Source organism: Netta rufina, assembly GCF_964035555.1.
Source record: "Netta rufina genome assembly, chromosome: 3".
Taxonomy (NCBI): Eukaryota; Metazoa; Chordata; class Aves; order Anseriformes; family Anatidae; genus Netta; species Netta rufina.
In genome coordinates, this window is record NC_140125.1 from 22,310,732 (window position 1) to 22,325,235 (window position 14,504).

General features: G+C 33.9%; 1 protein-coding gene across 1 annotated transcript in view; it reads left to right on the forward strand.

Moving 5' to 3' along the window:
- SPATA17 (spermatogenesis associated 17) overlaps positions 1 to 14,189 on the forward strand; it is a gene marked incomplete at its 3' end in the record, with an annotated part of 94,971 nt that extends 80,782 nt beyond the window's left edge. The window contains exon 10 of the mRNA XM_084283407.1: positions 14,109 to 14,189. Within this exon, the coding sequence (XP_084139533.1) occupies positions 14,109 to 14,189 (81 nt within the window). The remainder of the gene's footprint in view (positions 1 to 14,108) is intronic.
- Positions 14,190 to 14,504: the final 315 nt, after the last annotated feature.

Consider the following 14,504-nt stretch of genomic DNA (forward strand, 5'->3'; position numbering starts at 1 on the left):
AGTACAGCCTCCCATCAGCTGTAATTAATCTTTCAGTTAACAGAGACTAGAAAAGCTTCTCATCAGTCCCTTCTGAAGTCAGAGGCACCCTGTTTTTTGATGTTTGCATTCTGAGTAAAATTGTCCCCACCAGTTCTAACAAATTGAAACACCAGGCTAATTATGGCAGCTAATGAAGTGTGTGGAATGGTCACAGCTTGTCGTGAAACTGTTCCTTCAGCTCAGATTAGAGTTTCATCAATCACTTTTTTAAACTGATCCAGAATTGCTTCTGCCCAGTGCTTGGCATTTTTAATGCTGTTTCTGTAATTGTTTTTTTCCCCAAAGCTTAGGCTATTTTTTGAAATATTACAGTCTCAGGACAGGACTTACAAACCACAGTTTATAAAAAAACAAAAAAACAAAAAAACAAAAAACAAAAAAACATTTCATTATTGCCTCTATCAGCTGATCAAGTGCTAGAAAGCTAATAAAAGAGGCAGAAATATAAAACTTGATATATTGCTTTTAATCCAGCTAAAGGTAGCAATAAAGCACATACACATATATGTATATGAATCATTATTACAGTGGGCTGAATGTATACTGCAATCTCATGAGACATGGTTTGTGGGCTGGATGGTTCAAATCCTACTGAAGGACCTAAATGAAATGAATGAGTTGGTCTTAGCTTATTTCCTAGTGGATTGTGGTCCTCCATATATCACTCAAAGAGTTTGTCATGATTTGTAGTTTTTGCAGATGCCCAAGCCTTTGGCAGCAGAAAAACCAAAATGTGTTGCTATTCAAAGTATTTCAGCACATCAGGTCAAATCCAAAATCCTCAAAGAAGTATGGGAAACTTTACAGTATAACTGATGTTGCTACTACACCATCAATGAATAAATTAGCATATGAAACATTTCAAAAATTCCTATTTCATTTTCATTTATAAGATAAAATAGTATTCAGCTATACATTGAAAGTTCTGCATAGACATTAAAGGCATAGATGTTAAATTATAATGCTAAATTCTTTCCTCAGCATATACAGCAGAACGTAGAATTTGGTTTTAAAGTTATACAGATTAAAAATGAAATAAACTTTTGCATGCATACTACCATAGAGTATGTTTGCACAAGTTGTCATGCTTACTATATATGACACGTATTTATATCAGAACCAAGACAGCATGATTTTAGTTCAAGTGTGCTAAGTAATCTATTTATTGAATTTGTGCTAATAACTGTAATTAATTTCATTTTTCTGAACACTGTTGAAACTAAAATAATGTTTGTCTCTCTATATATCTCAAACGTTTATCTTCCTGAAATGTCTTAATCATGTGATATTTGACAGAACTAGTTTCATGTCAGTGCCAAAACAAATCTGTGGCACGAGTGAATTATCTTTGATGCTGATGCTTTTCCTTGAACTGTACCAAGGAACCAGTAGATTTACAAAGGAGAGTAAGCAGTACTGAAAATTTTTAAAAAGACATGCAAAAATATGCTATTATATATAAATAAAAGATGGGGAAGAAAAGACAATAGATATTAGCCTAGGACCTATTGAGTAGTTATAGCATTTGTGAACATAGGGTAGGAGATGACTAGTTTTCCTAGTGTTAGCAGATCTTCAGAGTAGTTGCATAAAAAGTGAGAAAGTCCTCTTTCTCCTGTTCTGTCATTTCAGTTTCTTCAGTTTCTGAAGGTAGCTTATATTCACAAAACAGGAAACTTGGAGTGTGCCACGGGAAAGTAATTTATTGAGAGAATAAAGAATGTTTATTTTGCTGTAAGCCCCTTTGACTAATCATATCCATTTTTGGAATGAGAATGCAAAGAATAGGAGCAGGAGACCTTCATCACCATGAGGAACCCTCTTTGACATCTTTACTCTTCTTTTTGACATGCCATGAATTTTGTTCAAGTTCCTTTAAATATCATCCAGAAAAAGTACACCCTGCATGGAACATGACAGTGGACACATCTTTCTTATAGCTCCAACAGGCATGAAGACATCACCTCCCTGAGCATTCTGGCAAAGGGCTCTGGCAGCAGTCTGTGCAAGGAAGTGTATGCTTGGAATTAGACCCATAAAGTCTTGTGAACTCTTATCTCTGAAGTACTGGTACATACTTCATAACTTATCTCTATTATGCCATAATATATTTCTATTAGCTTTCAAAGAAAAAAAAAAAGTGAGAAAAGTAGCACAGTATTTAGCACATCCTTTCCCAGATACAGAGAAAGCTTTTGATCAAGTTAAATGATGCTCTGTGAAAAGAGTAATTGAGAAAGTAAGCTGAGAAGGCAGAGTTTTTGTTGTAGAGTGAATTTAGCTCATAATAATCATATGATTTAGCTCATAATAATCATATGATTATTATGAGCTAAACTCATTTGATGGCACCAAAATAAGAATCTATTCTCTTCTTGAATAGAGTTGGTTGTTTTCAAGTTACTTCTTTTGTTAAAGCTAAAAGTTGTTTTCTTAAACAATCATACACAAATTCTATAACAAAGCAATATGTTATATAAAATTGCACTCTTATTCACACTAGGTGGCTATAGAGCTCACCAATCATTAATTTTCCATGTTGTACAGAATATCTAATAAGTAACTTTATTTTACACTACATTTTAAATATACTTTTTTTTTTTTCTCCTTGAAAACAGAGTTGGTTGAAATCCCTGTTACACTGTTTGTTTGTTTATTTATTTATTTATTTATTTATTTATTTATTTTCTTGTGGAGCATAAAAGACAAATATAAAAATGATTCAACAAAAAGTAGTATTGCAGCTGGGAAACACAATTATACTAAACTTTACATAACTTTCAAAAATGCTTTTCATGTTTCTAACTTACCATCTACTGGGATCCTTCTTGCGATTGCCAATTCTTATCAATTGAAGATGAAGGCAACTAGTATAGCAGACTCTCAGATGATAATAGTGTAAACTCAGTTGCTAACAAGTATTGTGGTGTGATGATCATATACACCGATATGTTAAAAAAATAAATAAATCCTTATTCCAATAACAACGTTATGTTTAGTGAAACTATAAAGATCAAATACATTGTGTTGATGAAACAGTCTTCTTTTTCTATAAAGAGCTGGCTGAGCTCTTCACTTCAGTAACCTTTTTCTCTGTGTAAAAGTTCTGGTTTTTTTTTTCATTTGAAGTTAGGACAAAATGCTTGTAAGAATTGTGTGGGAAAAAAATATAATTGCTGTACCTGTCCCTTCTCACTTAATAAAGATTTTACCTATACTTATGTCAATTGTCCTAAATCACTAAGAACTGGAAGTTTTTCCAAATATACTTCCCAGAAATTGAAGTAATTATTCATTACATTATTCATTTACATATTCAAGTAAATATCTTTGAGCTAAGTGAATACCAACCCTGTTTTGTATTTAGAGAAACTGGCAAACTAAGAACTGAATATAATTAATTGTAGTCAGATGAACAAATGAGGAGACTTTCTCAAGAAGGAAATGTCATTTAAATAACAATTTGTGACAGTCTGTCCTTCTGTGTTACTATAGAGAAATGTTGCTTTAAATCCTTGCTTTACTAGTACAGTATATCCTCTCAATTTATAAAGGTTTTCAGGCATTTCAGATGCTTGCTATGAAGAGTGAGATACAAGAAAATGTACTGCATACCTGGCTGGATGTACCATATAAAAACACGGATCCTACACATGATATAATAAAAAGTTAAGCTTAATCTTATTGTTCAGTTGCTACTTATAAAGGTGCTAAGGTATTAAAAGTACTCCCACTAAAGTGGAAGACTCATTTCTCTCAAAAAATTTGCATCAAGATGTGAATTTGAGTCTGAAAACCTTGAAAATATCTGATAATAGAGATGTTCAGAAATATCTAGCGCATGTTGATATTGGAAAAACAAACTATAACTACTAATATGCTAGAAGTTACTCTCTGTACAACACAAGATTTCCTAAAAATCTAAGGAAATTTTAAAGTCTAAAGTTTCTCTCATTTTTTTTGTTTGTTTTTTGTTTTTTTTTGCCAGTTTATCGTAAACTTTTAAAAGCATATATATATTTTTTTTATAACTAAAGTAAAATATAATATATATATAATATTTATATAATATATAATATATAATATATATATAATATATATATTATATATATAATATATATTTATATAATAAATATATATAATATATATAAATATATATATTTCTGATGAGGATTTAGATTCAAAATTTTTCCTCCTTAATTCCTAGTGGCATGATTTTGGCAAATTAGAGGTAGTTGCAACTTGATCTTGGCAGGTTGAACATCTTTTGGATATAGTCCAGCAGGTTAAAAGTGGTTCTGAGTTTGTCTTGGCAGTCAGCGCTTGGCACTGACTTAATTTTCTACTGGAATCAGAATGTTATGGTTGAACAGATTAGACAATGAAAGGGGCAGCTTATAAATGGCATAAGTCAAGATACTTATCCCTAAGTGCATTATTTTCTAGTGCATGTCCTCTTGCTAGCAGAATGTGTGTGATGGACAAGATAAGGAATGGTTTTAAAAATATGCCCACTATAATAAAAATGTGTCCTTTAATTTTCATCAGATGCTTTTAAAGGTCTGTACATTTTCTGTACATTGGAATGTAGTTTTAGGTGTCGTTCTATCTCAGATTTAGTAACTTCATAAGTTTATACATTACTCATCAGTGTATTTTCATACCCAATAAAATGTTATTTATGTATCTTAAATTAAGATGAACATCTACTCTTCAAATATATATATAGTTTTTTAACACCCTGCAAGAAGTAGAGATTTGCATAACAATAGCAAATAAACACCTCTTGGTATTATGAGTACTAACAACTATTTTCAAGTGCACATTTGCTTTTTAGCCCAGTTTCAGTAAAGTTCAAGGGTATCCAAGTATGAAATAGCTTGAGGAGAAATTCACACTGCTTTCTTAATTCAATTTACTTGTAAAAAATAGAATAGGTAAAAAAAAAATAGAATATCTTTAACAATTTTGGTTCAAATGCAGACATTAGGCAGAACAGAATTTGGGTGATGTTGTTTCATAACATTGAACAAAGTACCACATGCACTATAACTTTGTGTAGCAAACTATACTTATAATATTGATACTGACTCTGAATATGTCTAAGAGTACCTGAAAAGTGTCTACATAAAGGTTATTTATTCTTTCTCATTAATTAGCTATATATACATACATAAACTCATTATCTACATAGTAACTTATAAAGAAGAATTCATATGTGTATATATTTAAGCATCACAGAGCTAGAACATGTCTGGGAGGAAGAACCAGGAAGTGTCTGGCTATCAGGTCATCCATAAATGGACTAAATGAGCTTAGAAGGTACAGTTGGGAATTCTACCCTTCCTTCCTATTGGGCAACTGCAGTCACCGTAGGGTGCTAAGTAAATTTAATGAATACAAATTCAGATCACAAATCTCCATTGCTGGTTATATTGTACATGACAAAAAGGACAAGCTTGCTTCAGATCCCAGATTAATTTTAGAGAAACAAAATTTAAGAAAAATAATTAATTGGACCAAATACTTCTCATTTTTTTCTTTGCCCTTCATTACACAAAACTTTTATCAAAAACAAGAAATAACTTGCCTTTGCTTGTGAGAAAGCACAGTAGGTTATGAAGTAATCCTTAATAAACACAGATATTGAAAAATATGTTGTTCATTCAGTAATATTTGTGTTTTTCTGTAGAATGGCTCAAACCATTGTGTTCTCAAAAGGATTGTTACTTTCTATCATGCCATAGCTTAATTTGAGCCACTGTGGAAAGGTATAGTGGGATATGCTTTTCTTCCTTTGTTTGAGGTGTTTCTAACCGTATATGAGCAGAAATAGACTCTTTTCAAGGATAGAACTCCTCCCCTTTCCTACCTTACACTGATGAGAAGAACAAAAAGTTTTAGAGCTTGTCTTGCATTAGCCAGTTATCTCTAAAGCACCAATTAATGCAGCTTAGCTGCTAAGCTAAGAAAGAAAACTTCAGTGACACCACATTAGTAGCAGAATGCTTCCTCCTCAGAATATTAGAGGAAGTGAGGAATAGAGTTATAATTTCCATGTTTGGCTGTCACAGAAGAGCATAGACTGTTGTGCTGTTCATAATGGACACATCATACAGGAAGTATGAAAAACCTGTATGCTTATCAGACGTGTTTTTTTTGAATTCATGAGCCAGAACATTTCATAATTTTTGGCAAACCATGTTTGATTTTGGTTTCATTATTTATAATTCCAAAAGATTTAAAGTGTAAAAGCCAGTAGTAATTGTAAAGCTCCATGAAAATTTAATAATAATTAAATGTTTTTTATATAAATTATATAGCAATTATTTTTTTCTGCCTCTGTTTGGAAGATAGGATATTAAAATGGTGTTGTTAGATTTCCTACTGTGAACATAATTTTCTGATTTGTTTTTACAACACATTATAATAATGTCAATAAAAGATTAAAACTAACAAGTAGGAAAAAACTTGTCTGATGTAAGTGTAACACAGAACGTTATAAAGTTCCCTTTTATGATGTCTATGCAATATCATTTTATCTTGAGATCTAATGGCAAGTTGATTCAAAGGGTAAGATTTGCTCTTACAAAGCCATTAAAGCAAGTATAAAATTGTCTTCTACCGTAGTCACCCAGTCTTTTTAAATCAAAGAGTTTTATTGTTGTTAATGTTGTTTGCATTCACAGGAGATAATTAGGGAAGGAGTTAGACATCACACTCAGAGCCCTCAACAATCATAAACTTCAATTGAGGAAAAACAACAACAGCAACAAAAAAAAAACATTTTAGGAGGGAAATTGTTGAGAATGGAGGGAAACAGTTTCATAACATCTTAGGTCAGTTTGACTGTTACTGTGTTGATCAACATGATATGGAGATAACGTTTTCCAAGTTTTCATGGAAACACTGTGTTGGTTTTTTTATCATTGCACTTACCCAAAAGAACATGGTGTAGTGGGTTTAGAATAGGTTATGGTAGTAGACAGTCCAAGTGGGAAGATGCTGACTCCTTTGCCTTTCTTGTCTGTACTGTGTTGACAGGCTGAAGTAGGGAAGGGCATAACTTTACCCCCTTCATCACAGCAGTGGTCACTTGTCTACTATAGTTCAGGGATCTCCGATTAAGCATGCTTTTCTCTGCAAGTCAATACCTCTGCACTGACACAATGAGATCCAGTCCCTAAGGCATGATCCAGGCTTTTGTTATTATCTCTTTTTTGATGGGGCTAGTTGACCTAATTGGTTAACACATTAGCTTTTCAATTTTATAGCCTTAAGCCACAGAAGACCTATTCCTCATTTTTGGAAAGCAGAACTGGCAATCTGTGCCCACTAGCCACAACAACAACAACATAAAAAAACAAAACAAAAACAAAACAAAAAAACAGAGCCATGCCAAAAAACTATATCCTGAAGTTTATGTCTAATTAGCTATTGAAGCTATGCACAAGAAATAGGTTTTGTTGCCCATGGGGAAGAAGCCATTATTAATGTCCCAGCTCATATCTCTCAATAGGTCTTATGAGCAATGCTGCTTAAAGAGTCTTAATGTACAACAGGGAATTAAAAATTATACTACCCCTTTCACTAACTGAAATATTGTAAACTTGTTTCACTGGGGCCAGGATTGGTGTCAATGTACTTTGTGTGAAAAGTGCAATAGAAGCATTAGTATTTGACAGCCCTGGTTGAAATAAGTGAAATTAATGGAGCTCTTTTCATATACGACAAGGCCATGGCACCCCTTTCATGCTGCTTACAGACAGAGAAAAGTCAATACTTTTTTATTACTTGATGCTGACCTACATTCTGCACTACAAGTGCCAGGCCCACTAATTGGTTTCAGTTGTAAGAAAAGTTTGCCCCAAAGAAACACTGGAGCAGATAAATCAATCTTTTTTAGGGTAGCTTAGTGGGTTTTGAGCACTTGAAATGACATTTGTGTTGTATTGACAGAATGGGTTGTTACACTCATTTTGTCATGTCAGAAGGCCCTGTAATAGTTGGAAATATTGTTAACCAGTATTGATAAATTTGCTAAGAATAAAAGTTATCTGGATCAACGTTTCACTTGAGTAACAACTTGCCATTTCTAGTTTGCTTCCTTGTTATAGACCTCTGTGCCTATTAATAGGTCAAGAGGCTTACAATGACAGTTCAATTTAAAACTCTAATTTTACTATTACAAGAATTAGGATCATAGGGAATACTTAAATATGGCTGCTTAGTTTTAAACAGAGAGGGCTGTAGACTATGGCTGTACAATGGCAGTGCTGCCTTATTTTCCAATCAGGTATGCACATGAGCTTTGTGCTAGTATTATGGAAAAAGTGAGATGGCACAGAGTGCCTGCCATAAACTACGGACATTGCTACAGTATGTGTTTTGTTGTTTTTTTTTGTTTTGTTTTGTTTTGTTTTGTTTTTCAGAATTTCTCATTGCATTTTCTAAAATCTTATAATTTATCTGTAGATATTGATTTCAAGTTAGGGAAAAGTGAGTTTTGTTCCCTGTTTTTACTATTCAGTAGCATGAAGATAAATCTATGATTCTAACAGCTGTGCCCACTTTTCAGTTATTCCTTCTGCCATTGATTCCTAACAGAAATTATGTACAGTTGTGGGTCTCTACAGGAGCAACAGATATCCCAGCACTCAAAAAAAGTTCTGAGATCCAAACTTTGCATGGATTGTTTTAACATTGCATAGCACATGACATCATGTTTGACATCATGCAATCATACCGCATCTTCTATATTTTTAGACTGGCTCAGAAACGAACTTTGTGCTCTGAACCAACACAACGGGGATAATACTGCTGTAGTGAGGTGGGGGTTGGTCTGTTCTCCCATGTGCCTGGTGACAGGACAAGGTCTTTAAAAAGACGTTTTAAAAGGTCTTTTAAAAGAGGTTTAGATGTTGAACTTAGTGATATGGTTTAGTGGAGGACTTGTTAGTGTTAGGTCAGAGGTTGGACTCGATGATCTTGAGGTCTCTTCCAACCTAGAAAATTCTGTGTGATTCTGTGTGATACTTTCCTTTCGACAGGTTATACAACTTATCTTTGAAGTAGTTTTTCATGCTACTTTTCCTAACCTATGAAGGAATTCTACATTCATACAACCGTATGCAACAACTTTAATTTGTGTAACCTGATCTCTATTTATACAATCATAGAATCATCTAGGTTGGAAAAGACCTTCAAGATCATCTGCTCCAACTATGAACCTGACCTACCAAGCCCCATCAATAAACCATTCCCCTTAGTGCTGTGTTCATATGTCTTTCATCATAGAATTATAGACTCATTTAGGCTGGAAAAGACCCTTATGATCATTATGTTCAGCCATCACCTAACACTACCAACTCCACCACTAAACCATGTCCCTAAACACTACATCAGTATTTCTCTTAAATACCTCTACTGATAGCAACTCCACCATCTCCCTAGGCAGCCTGCTCCAACCTAAGCAGCTTTTCTGTGAAGAAATTCTTCCTGATACTCAATCTAAAACTCCTGTGGCACAACTTGAGGCTGTTGTTTCACATCCTATCACTTGTCACTTGAGAAAAGAAACTGACAACCTCCTCACTGCAACCTCCTTTCAGGTAGCTGTAGAGAGCAATAACGTCTCCCCTCAGCCTTCTTTTCTCCAGGTTAAAAAATCCTAGTTGCCTCAACTGCCTCTCATATTTCTTGTTTTTTAGTCCCTTCACTAGCTTCACTGCTTTTCTCCAAAGATATTCCAGCAGCTCATTATTTTTCTTGCAGCAAGGGATGCAAAACTGAATACAATACTAAAGGTGTAATCTTACCAGTGCAAAGTACAAGGGGACAATCACTTCCAGAGTCCTGCTGGCCACATTATTTCTGGTGCAGATCAGGATGCCATTGGCCTTCTTGGCCACCTGGACACACTGCTGGCTCAGCTGGCTGTTGGCCAGCACCCCCAGGTCATTTTCTGCCAGGCAACTTTCCAGCTACTCTTCCCCAAGCTTATACCACTGCATGGGGTTGTTATCACCCAAGTGCAGCATCTGGCATTTAGCCTTGTTGAATGCCATGTAACTGGACATGGCCCATCGATCTAGCCTGTCCAGATCCCTCTGCAGAGCTTTCCTGTCCTCATAGCCTCCTCTTCTCCAGACTAAACAATGCAAATTCCCTCAGCTGCTCCTTATAACTCTTGTTTTCTAGTCCATTCAGGAGCTTTGTTGCTCCTCTCTGAATATGCTCAAGCAACTCAATATCCTTATAGTGAGGGGCCCCAAACTGGACAAAATACTCAACAAAATGAAAAAAAAAAAAAAAAGAGAGAGAAAAATTATGCAAGATTATAAGGCAGAAACTAGTTTATTGTAAGCTTACTGTTCCAAGTTTGTCATGTGCTTATCAGCTTTGTAATTATTATGTACCCGATAGATTTGCTGTAGAAAGATATCTGAAGTGTGTATAGAGGAGTGTGTATAAATGATTGTAACAATGCTTTCTGGACTTAACATATGTGAGTGGATATGCTGCTGCCGTTTGCCTCTCCCTACTTTGGACTGAAGTAGTTGACTTTCCACTTCATTACATTTCTAAGATGATACTTCCTAACTCATTCCAAAGTGAATTTTTATATTACAAGAAATTGCACTATACACTCAAGACTGTTTGGAAAGAAACATTTTTAGTGCAAATTCATCAACAGAAATATGAGGCAATTTTTAAAGTCCTTTAAGCTGATACTCATACGTGCATGTATTGTTCTGCAAGCTTTGGTTGGTTTGCCCCTGTTGTTTTTGTCTGTATGTTGTGTTTGTATTTATGTATGTCCACATAATCAGATGCAAAATTTCTTTAGAATTTGCTTTAGTAATAACATTTCAAAGATACTGTATAAGCATTTGACATTTCAAATCTATGACATCAGAGTGTGCAAATTGAGACAAATCTTTGGTGGTTTTATGTCACCTTTTTTACTCCGTTGTTTGGAACTGATGAGCATACATGACAGTCAAGTAGTCAAATATACATAAAAGGTCCATAGGTCTTGTTAAGCTTTGTCAGTTAGATTGAGTCACTTACAATTTGATAGAGTAAAAAGACTCAAAGCTTGACAAGTTTAAAAAGGAAGTGTTGCATTAACTTGTTTTGGGAATTTAAAAGTAGTTCTCAGGTTCTGAGAATTACAGGTCTCCAATGCTGAGAATTATATGGTACAATATGAGAATGCATTGTGGAAAAAAATCAATAAGAGTCAGCTCTGTACTCCTATGATCTTGAGATTGAGAAACTCTATTTCACCAATACATGGGAATTGGTATTTGTAATCTAATTCATTCCAGCTACCAACAATGAGGGACTGACAGGATGAAAACAATGTTGAAGGAGCCTGGTTTTCTACATTCACAACTGTTGTTCTTGCAGCTTCAAAAGAATTATCTGTATTACTTTGTAAATTCTATACCCTGTAGCAATCAGCTTAAACTTCAGGTGATCCTGCTGGGGCTCGATATACCAGTGTACCAGAATCAAAAAGCAGTGCAATTCAGTGTATCGCTGGAAGATCTGAACCTACATTTCATTATCAAATTTTACAGACATGAGATTCTGACTTCCAATTTTTTTCCCTTCTTTGCTGCTACAATGATACAATGGGATAGACTCTCTTCAGTGCTATAAGAAAGATCTTGCAAGGCTAAGTGGTATTTTCAGGCTTTAATTTCTTACACCACTCAAAACTGAATAAAACCTGTATCTTTAAATACAAAAATGACTGGGTATGTTTTCCTAAAATATATTTGTATTTTTTGTGCATTTCGTGCAACATTCATCTCGTATTCATTATAAACTTCTTTAATTAGTCAAACTGTAAAGCCAGCAATAATTTAATTATCCATCAGACTGTGTGATGTTTCCTAAATGTGGTCAAGCATAACTGTTGTCGTCATAATCAGAGCCAGTTGTTTAAATGCTCAGTTGTGAGTATCTAGTGAAATAGCTTTAAATAACAAGATAAACAGTACAGCTGCCAACCCAAAGTAATCTTACACTGAGGGGGCGTGTGGCACAGAAAATTTCCTCTTTGTCATCTTGATTTGAGTTTGAAGCTGGACCTGGGCTTAGTTCCAGCTCAAAAAACTGTTCACTTCAAAGGCTTCTAAATCGTCCCAAGGAGCTAATTTTGGCAGCCAATTGTTTTTGTTTGGCCAGGCATCCTAATAGCAAAAGCCGTCTGCTCCAGCAAATGTGGACTTCTTCAATGCTCAGACTCACCGTTCCTGATTTTATCCTGATGTTGGGGGTGTATACTGGTTTCTTCATCTCACCCTGTCTACTTTTATCCAAATTGTTAAACTGTACCTCACTGTCCTGCATGTAGATAAGAAGCATATTTCCTACTTTCAAAATAAATAATAGGATTTTCTTCTCTGAATTGTTGTTTGATCCTAAATTATAGCTGTATTATCTGTTTGCTTTCTCTCCAACTAGAGCTTCCTTTATGAGTTTTGTTATTTTTCCCCATTCAAATAACAAATATTAGCCCAGTGAATTTACTAAATTAAATGTAACTAGCTTCACTTTAGAAGGCAACTATTTACAGTTATGCTAAATTTATAACAACACTTATAATAATTATATGGATTTTTTTCCTCTGCATTAAGAAGGTGCTTGTGATGCCAAACACACAATGAAAATTAAAATTCTGTGCCATTCTTAAGGTATAACGTAAAGATATGCAAATAGGTTATTTCTGTTGGATAAGAAAATGTGAGGTACAAGTCATTAAAGATACATTAGAAATTAAATCTTCTAAAAAGTTAAGAATGGGGCATTTTCATACCACATAGGGAATATTTCAGTTTGAATGTGAATGCCTACCTTGCTATTTTAATAATTATGCAATAGAGTGTTGAAGGAATTACTCCAAACAACTTTAAGGTTGAGATTTAAGAAATAATATGGTCACAGTTTGGCAATATGCAGTGTAGATGAAACTTAGGTGAGCCTGAGTTTGCAGGGAGCTTACAAGAAATAATAGCTGCTTGCTTATGGAGGTTCAGCTGGACATGGGGCTGTGATCTAGGTTAAGTCTAAAGTATCCAGGAAATGATAATTCTGCTTTATGTCTTCTTTCGGAAAAGAAAGAAAAAATAATAATAATTCTGTTTTTGAGAGAGAACCAAACATTTCAAATTGTGAAATGTGTCGAGAAAGTACTAATTTTAGCTTTCATCCAGTCATGGCACCAGCCATTACAAAATGACTCATTGTGTTTCCATGAAACACTTTCACAGAGGTCTTGCTAATTGTTCACTACAATTGAAACAATGATTTATTAGTAAATAGCTAAATGAAAATAATGTTTAGGATAATTATCTTATTTGTCTTTCCTGTTTGTGATATGTACTTTCATTGTACTCTAAGGCACAGGTTCAATTATTTTTCCCTGACTCAATTCAGATTTGTAAGCATTTGCATTAAAAAAAAATAATAAAAAAAATCAATGTGAGAACCAAGAACTTTTCCTTTGAAAAAAAAAGTGTTTGGAAATCATCCTGCCTGTATTCTTTCTACCACAGCTCCATGGTCAATTTTTTTTTTTTAATTTATTTTTTATTTTTTTTAACCCTTTCTCATGTTATTTTAATATTTGCATTTTAAGTTCAACCAAGATAGAAAAGTTAAAATATTGTGAGAGTAACTTTCTGTCTTTAACTTACCTGTTTCTCACAGAGAACAGAATTTCATATACCATGAGTCAAAAAAGACTATAGAATCTGGTTTGTGGGACAGGAAGTCTTTGCAGTGTTTATAGGTACTTAGAAATACATTTGATGCACATAGTTGCTTGCAATTAAGTCATTTAATTATTGTTTTCTTCTCCAAATTCCTATCCATAAATGTGCATTTCATATGTTCATTATTTTTCATATTTTACATTCTAATTTATACAATGAAATTTAACCAGAAGACAATATTTAGTGCTTTAAAGTACTATAAAAAATGAAATGTAAAGCCATGAAAACTAAACACTTTTGTTTGTTTGTTTGTTTGTTTCTCTTTTATTTCTTTAGGACTTTCAAACAGTGTCACCATCGATTGTACTCTTTGAGAAGTTTGGAAAAACTTATTCCAGATGTGGACAAATAACATAATCATTCTGTAAACTATACAATGTAAGACACTTGATAAGTAATCAGTAAATGCTTTTCAAGAAATGCATAGCAGTATGTCAACTGAATGTCCCATAAACTATTATTTCTGTAAAGTGATGCATGCTTCGTCTGAAGTACTGTTAATTGATTTTGCTTGATCTTTAAGCAATACAGCTTTCCACATTAATCAAAGATTGTTGTTGTTGTTGTTTTGAAAAAAAAGTCAGTATTATCATAAGAAAATGGAATGGCTCTTAGAAATGACTTCTGAAAATGCTATCTTTTATTTAAATGTATCCTATAGGATACAAGGTA